This window comes from Lithobates pipiens, unplaced genomic scaffold, assembly GCF_037356315.1.
Source record: "Lithobates pipiens isolate NorthernLeopardFrog02 unplaced genomic scaffold, aLitPip1_a1.2 Scaffold_18, whole genome shotgun sequence".
NCBI lineage: Eukaryota > Metazoa > Chordata > Amphibia > Anura > Ranidae > Lithobates > Lithobates pipiens.
Genome location: NW_027507758.1, coordinates 488,293,316 through 488,308,829, shown reverse-complemented (window position 1 = coordinate 488,308,829; position 15,514 = coordinate 488,293,316). Strand labels below are relative to the sequence as shown.

The window sequence follows — 15,514 nt, the reverse complement described above, 5'->3', positions numbered from 1 at the left end:
ACGGGAGGAAGTGTGCATACCCCGTACCGCTCCCCCTGTCATCCCACATTGCAATGTCCTCTTTGCTGTCCTGTGTGCGGTGTGTGGCGGTGCTGGGCCCCCGGTACACCCAGGTGAGGGGGGTGAAGCGATGGCTCCGGCCTTATCTCATGATGCTGGAGAGGAAGAAGCGGCTGGAGGAGCCCCCGAAGCCGGTGCCGAGGTGAGAGTCCTCCATAGGGGACATGCTGCACCGTACACCCCGGATTCTGTATAAGGAGAGACACAGGGGGGTAGGGCTGGAGGCTCAGGACTTCCACCAGGCCTGGAGGGGTCACTACCTTCCCAAGGTCATCAGGAAGCAGCATTGCGCCCCGGGATTCGCATTCCTTCCTAGGTTGGGGTCCTGTATAGATCACAAGGCAAGGACACATAGAAACCGATTGATCCCTATGGGCCCTGTGTACACGTATGGAGGTGTGTGCTCCGCATCAGGTTCCATTCACTTGATTGGTGTTGGTGCCGTGCGTTGTCCTCCATTCTCAGTGGTGCTCCAGTGCATGGTAACAGACTAAGGTGTACTGCCAGAAAAGGTGCAGGTCCATTGGGCGCGCCATAGATTGCATTGTGAGCCCATAACACAGCTCACATTAGTGTGGGGTGTTAGTACATGTCTTACTGCAGTGCTCCCCAGTGGCGGGGGGTTTAAATCTAGCCTAAAGATGCAGCATACTGGCATTATTACCCAGCATTAGTCACTGCATGCCACCACACTGCAGTGTGTCACAAGGCACTGAGGGCAATGGAGTTAAAACAAGTGGCACCTTGTGACACTTTACAGTGATCTGTCTTAGAATAAAAAAAATGTTCTGCTTACCTGCTGTGTGCAGTGATATTGGACAGAATAGTCCATTGTCTCCTCTTGGCAGTCCCCTGCTGATGCGGTCCACCTCTTCCTATGAGTGCCCCCACAGCAAGCTGGCTGTTAAGGGTACACCTGTCACACTCCTGACTTGGGCTGTGTGCGTCCATAGTTGCACACAGAGCTGATGAGCCACAACCCCTGCTCATTGCTCACGAGTTTGACTCACAGCAGAAGTAGCCTATAGTTACCACTGCTTTGTGTCTCCTGTGAGATCAGAAAGTGGAAGAGAAATGCTGCAGCTGGGAGATCGGTGAGAGGCAGGTAAGTGTTCAGGGATGGGGGTGGGTAGGCTAGGTAGAGGGTTTTTTAACCTCCAGTTGATACTAAAGTCTTTTTTTGTTAAAATAACAAACATGACATACTTACCTGCTCTGTGTAGTGGTTTTGCACAGAGCAGCTCAGGTCCCTCTTCGCTGCTCCTGGCCCCTCCCTTCTGTTATGTTCACCCACAGCAAGCATCTTGCTATGAGGGGCAGCAAAGCCATAGCTCCCTGTGTCCATTCAGACACAGCCACAGCCCGTCACCGCCCCCTCTCCTCATTAGCTTACTAACTTTGATGGCAGCAGGAGCCAGTGGTGCCACATTGTTGTCTCAGCCAAAGAGATGGGGAGTATCAGGCAGCCAAAACACTCCTACAACATCACTGGATCTAGATGGGCTCAAGTAAGCATTAGGGCGACTGAGAGGGGCTGCTGCACACAGAAGGCTTTTTTTTTTCTTCATGCAAAGAATGCATCAAGATAAAAAAAAGTCTGCCTTTACAATCACATTAATTAAAGTGGGAATAAACTCCCATGGATGATTTTTAGTTATAGGTAAGCCTATAGTAATTCTTACCAATAGGTACAGTAAATATGTCCTAATTGTGCACAGTTTAGGGGATATTTACTCGCCAGTGACGTCACCAACACATGCCCGCTAAAGGAACGGCATACCTGTGCTGTTCCTTCAGAGCCCTGTGCCGCAAACAGCGGCTCCCACTCGCATGTGTGGTAATGACGTCATTGTGGCTCATCCAGTCAAAGGACTGGAACCTGCAAACCCTGAAGGAAGACCGGGTGAAGAGGAAAGCCCTGTCAGCGGTGACAGTGTGCCGCTGGAGAGCTTTGTTTTAAGGTAAGTTTCAGATAATGTGCTAGTATGTGATGCTTACTAGCACATTATAACTTTGCCTTACAGGTTTAAAAAAAAAAGAAAGCATTTTGACTTTAGGTAGAGTGGGCTTTTGGGCCTTAATTCACACCATATGTGCATAAAAACCGATTGAAAAAAAAATGCACAGATTTGACTTGAATAGAATAGTTTGGACTTGTTCACACCATGTGCAGAGAAGTGCACTTTTCCAGCATAGGTCCCTGAAAGGACACAAAGAAAACAATTGTTTTCTGTGAACCCTGTTCACACTACAGTGTTGGTGTCATGAATTTTTTTTCTGTGCAGAAAACGGCATACAATATTCACTTTATACCATTGTTGTGGTATGATCAGGCCACATAGTAAACAGTGGTTTTCATTGCATTCCTGCAGAGTTAGGTGTAGAAAGATGCACGTCTGTCCTTATGGTGTGAACAAGGCTTTAAACCCACATGCAGCACATATGTATCCATTGAAAGCAAAGCTTTGTGTGCTGAGAGTGCTCAATACACACTCCCGGCACAGTGATAAAGACAGTCAGTGTCTATCGATTACTGGCAGCCAGCAGGACCAGCTCCCGATCTTGTTACCACTGTGACAGACAATTCTAGTAGTCCTATGATTAGCAGCAGAGTAACAATTACAGGAACTGATCCCCTGCAGCAGTTGAAAGCCTCCACTCCCTCCTGTCAGGTTTCAGCTGCTGCAGGGAGAGACACACAGGGCATCAGTTCTTGTAATTACGCCCTTCCTGCTGCATCGCTCAACCTCCCTGTGCAGGATTCAATTTTCCCTGCTGTGTGGGGGAAGAAGACCAGGGAAATTCAAATCTCTGGACTGCCAAGTCAGTAGCAGCTAATCACCCATGGAGATAAGTGCATCTGGGACCATAGGGTTCACACAGTTCACCTTTAAATTTTTTGTGCAAAGATGAACTTAAACTTTAAGTGTAACCTGCACACCTGAATACCTTTAGTACTGTTTCTGAGCTCTTAAATGTGTGGTCCTACCCCAGCACTGCAAATCCTGGATTGGGCCTCTGCCTAGTGCACACTCTGCCCTATTCATTCCTGTCGAAGATGTTCTGTATTTATGGCAGCCCCCAATAATCGAGTGGAGCGTCTATAGAATGAATAGGGATGAAAAATGCTTTTCTCAGTTTAAAAAGTTATCAGCTATGCGAGTCAAGATCTGAGATATAAAATATGCTTATATATTGTAGTTAGCGACTTGTGTAGTAAAACAGCTAATGAAGCATAAATGAACAATAGGTGTGTGTAAAACAGATCCATTCCATATTTGCTTGCCTCTTGTATCTCCCTAGGTACCAGCAGCCACACTTTGACTATCATGCAGAAATTGTGGCTTTTTCCAAACGTCTAAATGAATCCTTTTCCACTGATCTACTAAAAACTGCATTTGTGAACCATTCCTACGTGGTAAAAGAAGAAAAAGAACGTAGTGAGCTTGGCTTAGACAATGAAACCGCAAGCTTGAACCTTGAAGACAACAGAGAGCTTGCAAAACATGGTTTGGACTTTACAGTTTCTTATCTTACAAGTACAATACAGCAGGCCTTCCCTAACCTTCCCACTGTTGGAGTGAAATCTTTAGTTGACTACCTCACCTGCCAGCAGGTTTTGTGTCACATCGCTAAACATCTTGGTGTAGAGGACCTAACATTGAGCTCTGAATGTCCTGTGTCTCCAGAGACCCTACAAAGTACCTTCTATGGAGTCATTGGAGCCCTGCTCCAGAGCTCTGGTGCCAATGCAGCCGGGATATTTCTCCAGGTATGTCACTTTTAAGCTTCCATTGCAAGATCTGTCTTTAATTGTGAATGTCTGCTAATAGTTTGACTTTTGTTTTTTAGGATTTCCTCATCTCTCAGCTGATTGGCAAGGATCTGTTTGATATTTGGTCTGTTATGGATCCTATGTCTTTGTTGGCTGAACAACTGTCAAAGCGTAATTTACCACCTCCTGAACCCAGGCTTACAAAGCAATCTGGAGTCAGCACTGTGCTGCCTGTGTATTTTGTGGGTCTCTATTGGTTAGTATTATCTATCCTCTGTATTGTTTGATCAGTCATGTAGATTATTGCATGGCATTGGAACACAGTTCAGTAAATGAATGTTTATTGCCTGGCGCTTCTCTCCCTTATGAGACCAGTTGTAGAGGAGCACTTTGGAGATGTACGGGTGTAACTATTATTATACAGGATTTATATAGCACCAACCGTTTGTGCAGCGCATAACAAAATGAAGGCAGACATTACAGTTACATTACTATTTGGTACAAGAGGAATCAGAGGGCCCTGCTCATTAGAGCTTACAATCTAAAAAGGGAGTATCAGTTTATACAAAGGGTAATGGCTGTGGGGGATGAGCTGATGGAGGATGTAAAACAGTGTATTAGTTGGAAGCAGGATAGGCTTCTTTAAAGAGAAGGGTTTTCAGGCATCATCTAAAGATGGATAGATTAGGGGATAGTAGGACAGATTGGGGTATGGAGTTCCAAAGGATGGGAGAAGCTCTGGGGAAATCCTGGAGGTGAGAAAGGGAGCTAGAGAGCAGAAGGTCTTGAGAGGGCCGAAGAGAGCCGCTTGGTTGGTATTTAGAGACTAGGTTAGTGATGTAGCTGGGGGCAGAGTTATGGATGGCTTTGTAAATTATTGTTAGTACTTTGAATTTTATTCGTTGGGTGAGTGGAAGCCAGTGGAGGGATTCGCAGAGAGGGGTGGAGGAGACTGAATGGTTGGTAAGGTGGATGAGTCTTGCAGCGTCATTCATTATGAACTGAAGGGGGGGTAGTAGTCTATATATGCAGACCTTCAGTCAAAATATTACAAACTCTAGAAGCTCTAGAGTTTTCAATAGGTTGGTCAGTACACATACAGTTACAACCTTTCATTAGAAATATATAGGGGCTGCCACTGTGTCTGCACACCAGAAGATGCAATTCTGTAATATTGATATTAACCAAACGTTGACAGCAGGATATAGTCTAAAACATTTTTACCGTCTTATTATGAATAATTCCAAGAAATCTGTTTCTTGCTTTTGTTTGAGTGACAATCTAGACCACAAAGTGCCTATTGAGACCCAAGAAAGGCCACATAAAGTATCCAATGGAGAGACTTACTGCAATTTATTTCACGTGCTTTCCACTGTACTTATTTAATGTTCATGATCAAGTAGAGATGTTGACCATTACAGTCACACTGTACGCCTGTTTTTGATAGGAACCCCGGTTTCCACATTTGCTGTCCTATGTTTAAAACAAAATCTACAAGGGTAACTGGGAATAGAGAACCCCAGGGCTTTGTGATACCAAGAGAAAATGTAACAAGTTATATAGCATAAAAGACAATTATTTTATTAGAAAATATTAAAATAACCCTTCCAAACACCATTGTAAGGGGAAGTGAATGTAAACATTGACAACAAATGAAGGAAAAATTTCATACAATATATAGCAATATTCCTGATTAAGAGATTTCAAGATTCATTGACGCGGTTCGACCTTGATTTTCTTTCTCAGGGGATTGCCCTTGGGTAACAAATCAAGACGCTCTCTAGGGTACAAAGGTATGATAAGCATGCATATAAGCAAACAACAATCTATAGACATGCCTATAAACACTCTCCCATATAGTAGAAAGCAAGACACAATGCAATTACATAGCTTATGATGTACAACAGACAGAGCAGGTTATATGATGCTGAAGGTCCACAGAGAAAATGTGGGAAAAGAATAGGGGGGGGGGGGGGGTTTGTTTTCTTCCTTCCTCAGTACCCAGTAGGTGTGTCCCAAGCACAAGGGATAATGGCCAATCTGATGGTGTAAAGCTTCCTGGCAAAAAGCTGGAAAATCCATACCTGAAAGTATCTATAGGCATCTACTGGGTTAATGATCACACGATGCAAACACTACATGGCCAGCATCCGCTAGTCTACTAATAAGCCATAAAAATCAAAGCCCACCTTATGAGATTTTAAACAACATGGACAAAAAAGCTAGATACCAACTGAAGCTAAAAGGAAGAAAATAATAATATAGCCTAAGAAGCCTCAAAGCTTCAGCATACAAGACTAGCATTGGAACCAAAGAAAACACAATTGTTGTCAGACGTCTTCCATACTCCACCTGCTCTGGAGGAAGCTGAGGCGGTGCACGATAGAAGTATGATTGGGAGAAGATCATATGCCTCAAAGGAGCCAATGTATGTAGCGCAATTGGTGCCAAAATTGAAGTTTCTCAGCTGGCTAATAGGAGAGAATGTCTCTTCTATTCCCCGCCGTCAGAGCCAATAGCGGGTTCCACCGGTAGTGACGCTAAATGCTGGGGCCGTTGGCTCCAGACATGATGTTCTGACCAGAAACGCCGCCACCATCTTGAAAAATGGAGGCCAAATGTAAAAAGACAGCCCCAACATGCAAAGAATACAGGGAGACGAGCACTGTAATCTGTGACTGGAACAAGTGTCCCCATGGGAAGGTTTCACCTCTACTCCTGTTCTGATGGCAACTCAAAATGGATTATCACTTCCCAATGACAGTGGCCAGCAGGACAATTTGAGAGGGTGACCTTAGTGGAGGCAGTCAGCAATGACATTGGTTTTAAACAATATCAACTTAAAGGCTAAATTCACCCTTTGCTTAAAAAAATTATAAAATGCACATGTTTTTGCAAGAAAAAAAAGGCACATTAAGTGGATTGCTGGTGCAATATCAGGCTCCTGCAGACACCTCATAAAGCTTTCTGTTGGTACCCTTTGAAAGGGCTGTCCATTTCAGAGCTGAAATGTCAGTGGACTAAGGCTGGATTCACACCTAGGCATTTGCTCTACAAAAAGTGTTCTATAGGAAACCATGTTAAATGGACTGTAGTGCAAATCTGCAAAATGCAAAAACCACAAAAAATGCATAGGTGTGAATCAAGCCTAAGTGGGCACTAATCTGCATTCTTGTTGTCCATTGAGAGCTAAAAGTCAATCTGCCACTGTGGCAGACAGGACTTGTAGTTCGTTCCTTCCTTCACAAACTGCTGTGAATTAATGATGAGGCTATGCGGATAAAGACCCACATAGCCATGCCATTTTGAAATGTGACACTAACTATGAAGAACCCCCTCCTGCTTTCACAGTGAGGGGGAGTTCATAGCTATGTTACACCCATACTTGGGGTGTAACATGTTACTAAAGGTGAACTTAGAATTAAAAAAATCTGGTGGCCTGTGTCTTAAAATTGCTGCCACTTCACCGTTACCCAGCTGCTGAAAGTATTCAGTCGTTCTAGGTGAATACTTCTAGGTGTAGCATGTAGTGGTTTCTTCCACTGGTTCTTATTTTCTGTAGTGATGCAAAAGCTGGCTGGAAGAACTGCATTAAATTTTGATGGGCTTTAAGAGACAATGTAAACAGTGCTTTATGTATGAGCTCTATACAAATGTATGTATTCCTATATTTTTGCTAGACACTGAATTCTGAGAACAGAACCATGTACTTCTAGAGAAAGATATCTGTTGATTCATATGGTTTACATTTATGACATCCTAGTGAGCATTAAATGGTACATCTTTAGCCCATGTGTTAATGTCAGACTATTTTACTTTCCATTCCCCAGCGATAAGCAGCTGATTGCAGAAGGACCAGGAGAGACCATTTTTGCTGCAGAAGAGGAGGCAGCTCGGGTAGCTTTAAGGAAGATGTTTGGATTTGCAGAAAACAGGCGGCCTTGGGATTACTCTACAAGAGGGACTGAAGATAGTGCCACATTAGACTCTGTGTGTTAATTACAGCTCCACATTAAGATGTATGGCTAAGCACTTAATACTATACAAGAACAGACTTTTCATAATGTCCAGAGACTCCTTTCAGTGATGGCAACTATGGAGATACCTCCTACTGGTTGTGCATACAATGACTTTTTACAACTTGCTTGCCACACTTGCCATGGATTTTCATGACAGCAATGGAACGGTAAACAGTTGCACCCTTAATCATGATTCCTCTCTTCATTTATCTTTTATCCTGAAAAGTACCTTCCCAGTGTAAAATGCCTCTTTGTTATGGTATATTATATTCTCAAATATAAGTCCATCTGACTTTCACAGTGTGTGTGTGTGTTTTGTGACACCAAGTGCAGATATGGGTTGTGAAATGGTCCAACTCTGGATTCCCCCTTATACTTCTGTATCTTTTACAAATCAACATTGCCTATTATGGTCTCTATAAATGTCCTTCTGACATGCCCATCACTGTATGCCATGTGATCCTTTTGCTACCCATGTGATCTGAAGATTTAAACTGAAACTGTATATATTAAAGTGGACCTTCAGTAATTTTTTTTCATCTTTCCATCTAGTAAATCTTCTGCACTTGCTGTTTTACCTTTTGGATAGTAAAACCATTTTTTTTTCTGCCAGTAAATACCTTTATACAGCCCACTTCCTGTTTCTTGTCTGGTAAAAAGCCTAGGCTTATGATATCATGCACAGCTCTCTCCTCTCCTCTCCTCTCCTCTCCTCTCCAGAGATTGCCAGGAACGGAGTAGAGTCATAAGAGGACCAATGAGAGAGGTACTCCCGCTCTACTATGGGATGGTAAGGTATAAATATAGGGTGCTGATAAACACCGTATGAGTGGTAAAGTGATGGTGTTGCGCTCCTAATACAATGAAAATGATTAATCCTGTGACAACGGTTCTTATACGCGAAACAAACAAATATATATATATATATATCTCACCATATCTAATATGTGGCAAACAAAATATCAATAAATATGTAAAAAACATATACTGAATAATAAAAAATTCATAAACAGTATAAAGTGCTAGCGTGCTGGCAAATAATTGCATGCAAATGTGAATGCACACAGAAAATGTCAAGACAAACTTGACTGTAGTGACTGATAAATGACTCAATCCATAATAAAAATATATATGAAATATTGCCACAAAAAAAAGAAAAAACACAAGAAAAATCAATATATAACAGTCCAATGTAAATAAGTGGATATTTGGACACGGATCCGGGTCCACAGTGCAAATTGCAAATTGCAGATATGTGAATGTTCTTATAGGAATGACACGTGAAGGCTTCCTAAAATCAACCACATCTGGTGACACTGTGAAGAGTGATCCTTCGGTGTTAAATGACACCCGTGAAATATACTAGGTAATTTACCTTACTACTGTAAGGTAGACAGCATTTGAGGGATAGAAGGGAGATGGATTCAGCGTGTTCCTCCTATATACCAGTACAAGTGTAATTTGTGCAGCGGGGGTCACTCTGTTTCTCTCTGGGAGGTGGGTCCCTAGGGACCACTTGGGTACTCAATGCGAGCAATTGGAGAGATAAAGAGCCTACTATAGTGTAGCATATTAAAAATGTGTTGAATTTATTTAAAATGAAATCTACTCACATGCAGTAAAAGTAAACAGCGCAGTGTAAAAACAAGCATCGCGCTCGTATCCAGACATCACTTCCAGTGTCCGTGTGCCTCTCTCTTACGCGTTACGTCACTGTCCCCATTGAAGTCATGTGACAGTGACGTAACACGTAGGAGAGAGGCATACGAGCGCGATGCTCGTTTTTACACTGCGCTGTTTACTTTTACTGAATGTGAGTAGATTTCATTTTAAATAAATTCAACACATGTTTTTAATATACTACACTATAGTAGGCTCTTTATCTCTCTAATTGCTCGCATTGAGTACCAAAGCGGTCCCTAGGGACCCACCTCCTGGAGAGAAACTGAGTTATCCCCCACTGCACAAATTATACTTAGATCCAGCGCGTTCCTCCTATATACATCTCTCAAATGTTGTTAACCTTACAGTAGTAAGGTAAATTACCTAGTATTTTTCACGGGTGTCATTTAACACCGAAGGATCACTTTTCACAGTGTCACCAGATGTGGTTGATTTTAGGAAGCCTTCACGTGTCGTTCCTATAAGAACATTCACATATCTGCACTTTGGACCCAGATCCGTGTCCAAATATCCACTTATTTACGTTGGACTGTTATATATTGATTTTTCTTGTGTTTTTTATTTTTTGTGGCAATGTTTCATATATATATATATATATAATTTTTTTATGGATTGAGTCATTTATCAGTCACTACAGTCACGTTTGTCTTGACATTTTTTGTGTGCATTCACATTTGCAGAGCTGGCGGTGTGTGTCTGTGTAAATCCAGGAAATGAACAGGCAGCAGCTTTAGCTGCCCATAGATAAAATGGTTGCAGCTAGACTTAGTGGAGGGAGATTTCTGCAGCATATTTGGCAAGTACAGAATCACAGTATATTTAAAATAATATGCAAAGTGGTTGGAGGGAAGCTTCAGAATGGCAAACATGTTTTTATTACAAATTTATGTGAGCAGACTGCAGTTCCTCTTTAACATCATGTTAAACTAACCAGTATGTGTTGATTGTTGGTGTCATCCCTGCAGACTGCAGATATTGACTTCAAAGCACCTTCTCTGCACCTTTAGGAGTTCTATTGCATGGTAGAATATGGTGGAATGGTGTTAAAGCAGCCAAAGGACCAGGTTTACTTTCTGTTTTAAATATTTTGTTTGGGCCAAGGTGGCCCAAACTATTTCCTTCGCTAAGGTGTGGCTGCTGGGTGAGCTGTATAAACTGTATGTAGCCTCAGCTACTTAAGCCCCATACACACGATCAGTTTTTCCTTCAGGTTTACCAAAACCATGTAGTGCAAGGGCCTGCCTGATTGCATACAAATTGAAACTCCTAAGTTTTGACCTCATATTATATGGTTTGGTAAATCTGAAGGAAAAACTCGGCAAAAAATCTGATAGTGTGTATGGGGCTTTACAGTATACAGCACTGTAGTCCGAGTGGGGGACAAGACCTTACTGTTTCACACTCAGAACAAAATGGAGTTGGCTGAGCAGCGCTCAGCCATTCATAGGCAGCTTTATTTTCTATCAACAAATACAACACTTCTTCTGATTGGCACAAAGCTGCAACCAATCCCCCCAACTTTTTTTTACTCTTACTTCTGTCCTCCCTCTTTATTCTCCTCTTCATTAACAATTAAAAACAAACACTCAGGGCTTGTACAGTATCAGATCTGTTTGGGATTTTGCTTATCTCTGTCACGGTCCCTACCATGCCATGCAGACAGCAAGGCGCGGTCCCACCCCAAGTGGCTCAAAGAGGTATTGAACCTATGACTGCATGTTGAGTGCTCCTGTTACCTTGCCTCTGAGCCACACCTCTATTCCTTTCAGCCTGCTTTCCAGCTTTGCACAGTTCTGCATGAAATACTAGGACCATACTCTGGATCATGTTGTAATTAGCGCCTTTCACTCCTGGTTCAGCATAGGCAGTTTATCCAATCAGCTGGGTATAAAGCACTGCTTAACTCTAAGGGCTTTGTCAGTTCATTCTTGTCGCCAAAGGTTCCTGTTTTCAAGTTAGTGTTCCAAGACTGACCCTGGCTTGTATATAGTTTATTCTGACTTCTGGAATTCCTGACTACGGCTTTACCTGGACAATCCTTTGGCAAATTCCTGTCAAGCCCCCGTGCACAGATTCACAGCCCAGGTAGCTTATCTTTTTGTTACCGTGGGCTGTGCCTATTTGCAAGGGTGAGCGTACATCTCTGCGCCATGGACTCCAACCTAGGTAAGTCACAATCTCACAGATGAATAAGAAGGTTTCTCCTCTAACAGCATGTTGTGACCTGTACATCTCTTGTGAAATTGAGTTTTTTGCTTTTTCAAATCCCTTACTGTGCCTTATCTTTGTAGATGTGACCTTCCCTACTTGTATGTACATGCTCTCGTGCCATTATAAATAAAGCTTTTAAAAAATTTAATAAATACAAAGCTGCCTATGAATAGTTGAATGCCATTTAGACCAACTCTCTTTTTTCTTTTTCTTTTTTGTTCCGGGTGTAAGGCAGGAACCCTCATCCCACACCTGGAACACAGTGCATTGTACTGTTTGTAGCTGAGGCTGCATACAGTTTATACGGCGCACATGTTAGTGAAGGAAATTGTTTGGGCCAAGTGAAATTAAACCTGGACATCCGCTTTAAGATTGACTTTTTAAAAAGTCAGAAATTGCTTATGAGGGATTAAGGCTCCCAGGTTCAATGGGGACATTTAAAAGTTAACCACTTTCCTACCACGCACGAACACCCCCTTCCTGCCCAAGCCATTTTTCAGCTTTGTTGCGCTTTGAATGACAATTGCGCGGTCATGCTACACTGTACCCAATTTTTTTTTTAGCATTTTCTTCGCACAAATAGAGCTTTCTTTTGGTGGTATTTAATCACTGCTGTTGTTAAAAAAAAAAAAAAGACCAAAAATTTTGAAGAAAAAAAAAAGTTTTTTTGTTTTAGTTTTTTTCTGTCAGTAAATTTTGTAACTAAGTACTTTTTCACCTTCACTGATTTGCACTGATGAGGCAGCACCACTGGGCACTGATAGGCTGAACTGGTGGGCATTGAGATTGCACTGATGAGGAGACATTAATATGCCACACTTATGGGCACTGGTAGGAGGCAGTGACGGACACTGATAGGCGGCACTGGTGGGCACGGATAGGCAGCATGGATAGGCGGTATTGATGGGCAGCACTGATAGACGGCACTAACTGCCAGCACTGACTGGCATGGCTAATGGGCACTGATTTGTGGCACTTGTGGCTACTGATTGCTGCCACTGGTGGGCTCTGATCCCTGACATTGGTGGGCACTGTATTTTTACACTTTATATATTGTAACCTTGAGACTTTAAGAACTGTCCTGCGAGTAGAGAAACTTTCTGCTAATCTATTTATAGCACCCACCCTGACACAAAATTCAGGCTGGTTTTTATCTCCTGTGTCAGAAGTTTTTCATGCTGATAACAGAAAAATAGAGCAGGCGAAACACATGGGACTTGGTGCTTTTAAGAGAGATAAGAAAACACTGCAGATACATGTGCCCAGCACAAATTGATTGAATCGGATTTACACCCACCTTAAGCTTTGGCAATAAAACTTTTAAGCATTTGGAAGTGCAGTCACTAGATCTGAGGTGAGCCGCAGCCGTCTGCCCACTGTTGCAATGCTGGCACTGCCGAGCGCATCGGGGGAAGAGCGGAGCTTCGACCCCCCCCGCATTGCTGGACCCCGGAACAGTAAGTGTCCGATTATTAAAAGTCAGCAGCTGCAGTATTTGTAACTGCTGACTTTTAATCTTTTTTTTTAATGGATACTCCTCTTTAAGACAGCATACTTTTGGGGGGTCAAAGATATCAGCAATAAATGTCATCACCTGTGAGAAAAAGGGGCTAATCTTATTACATCCCCAAATCATATGTAAGAAGTCACAACGTTTGCATTGTAAACAAACAAGCTGAGGTATAATATGTTGTGCAGAGTATTGAAATCATGCGCTGGAAGCTTCTTGTCCGCGGCAATTAGCTTTGCTTTTATGGAGGATTAGTAATGCATGTCTTACAGCATGAGAAACATGAAACAGGAACTAACCACAAACAAGTGCACTGGACTTAGATAGACAGTATATCCTGTCATATCATAGAATACACATTATAACACTGTAATACTACAGCGCCACCTGCTGCATAGATAAGTATAATCCATACAGTATATAGTTCACAGTACTTTACATTACATACTGTTGCTTTTCCAACATAATATACTCTATGCCAATAACGTACTTGGATAAGTTTATCCCTGGCTAAGATCACTGTCCCAGAGTGAGAACTAAACAATTCCTGCCAATTATGAGGTGTAGAGGTACAACCTCTAATCACTTATTCTGAATAGTTTGGAAGTGGGTGTCATATCTATCCATAAGCAGTGAATAATAGGTAGAAATTAATCGTGTGTGATTAGGGTGAAGGAGGGTGTGTTCAAGTTTTGAGCTGAGATTACCATTACGTAGTCCAAATTGTGCCTCCGCAGCATGTCTAAGTTGTGTGTAACAAAACACCACTGTAGTGGCACACACAATGGTCAGAGTTGTGCAAAATATACGAACACGCCCCTTTGTTTAATCGATATGCCAGTCCATATCTTGCCCATAACTCACCACATGGGAGTGAAAGAAAATGGGACAGCCAAGGATAATGCCATAGTAGTTGCCCTTTCTATTTGTTTTCAAGTATTCTGTTATCTTCAATGCATAAAGATTTTCTAAATGGCCTCTTTACTCATTTAGATGGTAGGACACACGTGATTTATGCCACCTATTGCCTCCCACCGGCTGTCAAAGCAGACCCAATAGGAACCCGCAAACTGCTGAAGAATGCAGGCTCCACCTCCATGTCCCATCAGGGCCACTCTGATGACCGGCTGCTCTGATTGAACCTGATGCTATAATGTAAATATACAAACACATACTAGGAGCACTAGCTCCTGCCACACAATGCTGAATGAATGAATCCTTCAATCAGCAGACATATAACTTTCAATAATGTGTAATCAGCGGCACTTTATACATTTCTAAATGCAGCACACATTTTCATTTGTGGACACAGCAGTGTGCATTGCTGCATTAACTTCTATTGTGGTACATTCAGATGCTGGGAGCTAATCAGACAGCTGCATGCACAGTACATTGACTGACTGATAACAGAAGTTATGACTTATAAGTACTTTTCTGCTCTTTCATTGTCCAATCAGTAGAATGCAGGCAGGGAGGTGTCATGACTGCATTTAACTCTGTACTAATGCCAACAGGGAAAGTGGTGTCACACTCCTGGTTGTGCTGTCTGGCTGAGGTGTATGCATGGATAGAACTATACATTGCTTAGTAAACATATGTGCTTTAAAGTATTTCAGTGGATTTCCCCTTTATTGCCAATATAAAGTCTTCTTGCTCTGTATTTATTGTGCCTTCATACATAACACAGTACAGCTACAAAAAAGATACCAAGGTGCATTGCTTCCAACCTGTTACCGATCAAAAAAGGGAAGAGCCTTTATCGTAACCTCTTGAGCAAATCTCAATGTTCTAGTGAGGAAAGATGCAGTGTCTGTATCCTCATAGGAAAGGGTAAGCCCTGGTTGTACCCAAATTGATCAATGGATGGACTTGGGTATAATCAGCCTGCTCATAGATGGATCACATCTTGGCAGGTCCCTGCTGATTTTCACTCCATGTATGGCTGGCTTAAAGTACAACTGAAGGCAAAACTTTTTTTTTAGTGTTGGATAAAGTGTAGGTGGATCAGATTTTTCATCACTGTCTGTGTCCCCGTTAGGGAGATTCACCCTCTCTATTTGTCTTGTTCTGCAAGTGAACGTAAATACCAAATTGTGGGTTGTTGTCTATTACCAGAAAGGTAATAGAGGGGAAATCAGAAAAATAAAACGAATTCCCCCACCAACGGGATTTTTAGGCAGCAATAAACAATAAGCGTAGCATACTATATAAAAAAGATTACTTTATTGTGTGGTAAAAACATGAGCTTCACCCAGG

At 42.3% G+C, this 15,514-nt stretch overlaps 1 protein-coding gene across 1 annotated transcript; it reads left to right on the top strand.

The window, feature by feature from the left end:
- On the top strand, window positions 1–8,152 carry MRPL44 (mitochondrial ribosomal protein L44). The gene is made up of 4 exons (XM_077488526.1): window positions 1–202; window positions 3,364–3,832; window positions 3,913–4,091; window positions 7,666–8,152. The coding sequence occupies exons 1-4, from the start codon at window positions 54–56 to the stop codon at window positions 7,832–7,834; spliced, it is 966 nt and encodes a 321-aa protein (XP_077344652.1). The 5' UTR covers window positions 1–53; the 3' UTR covers window positions 7,835–8,152.
- Window positions 8,153–15,514: the final 7,362 nt, after the last annotated feature.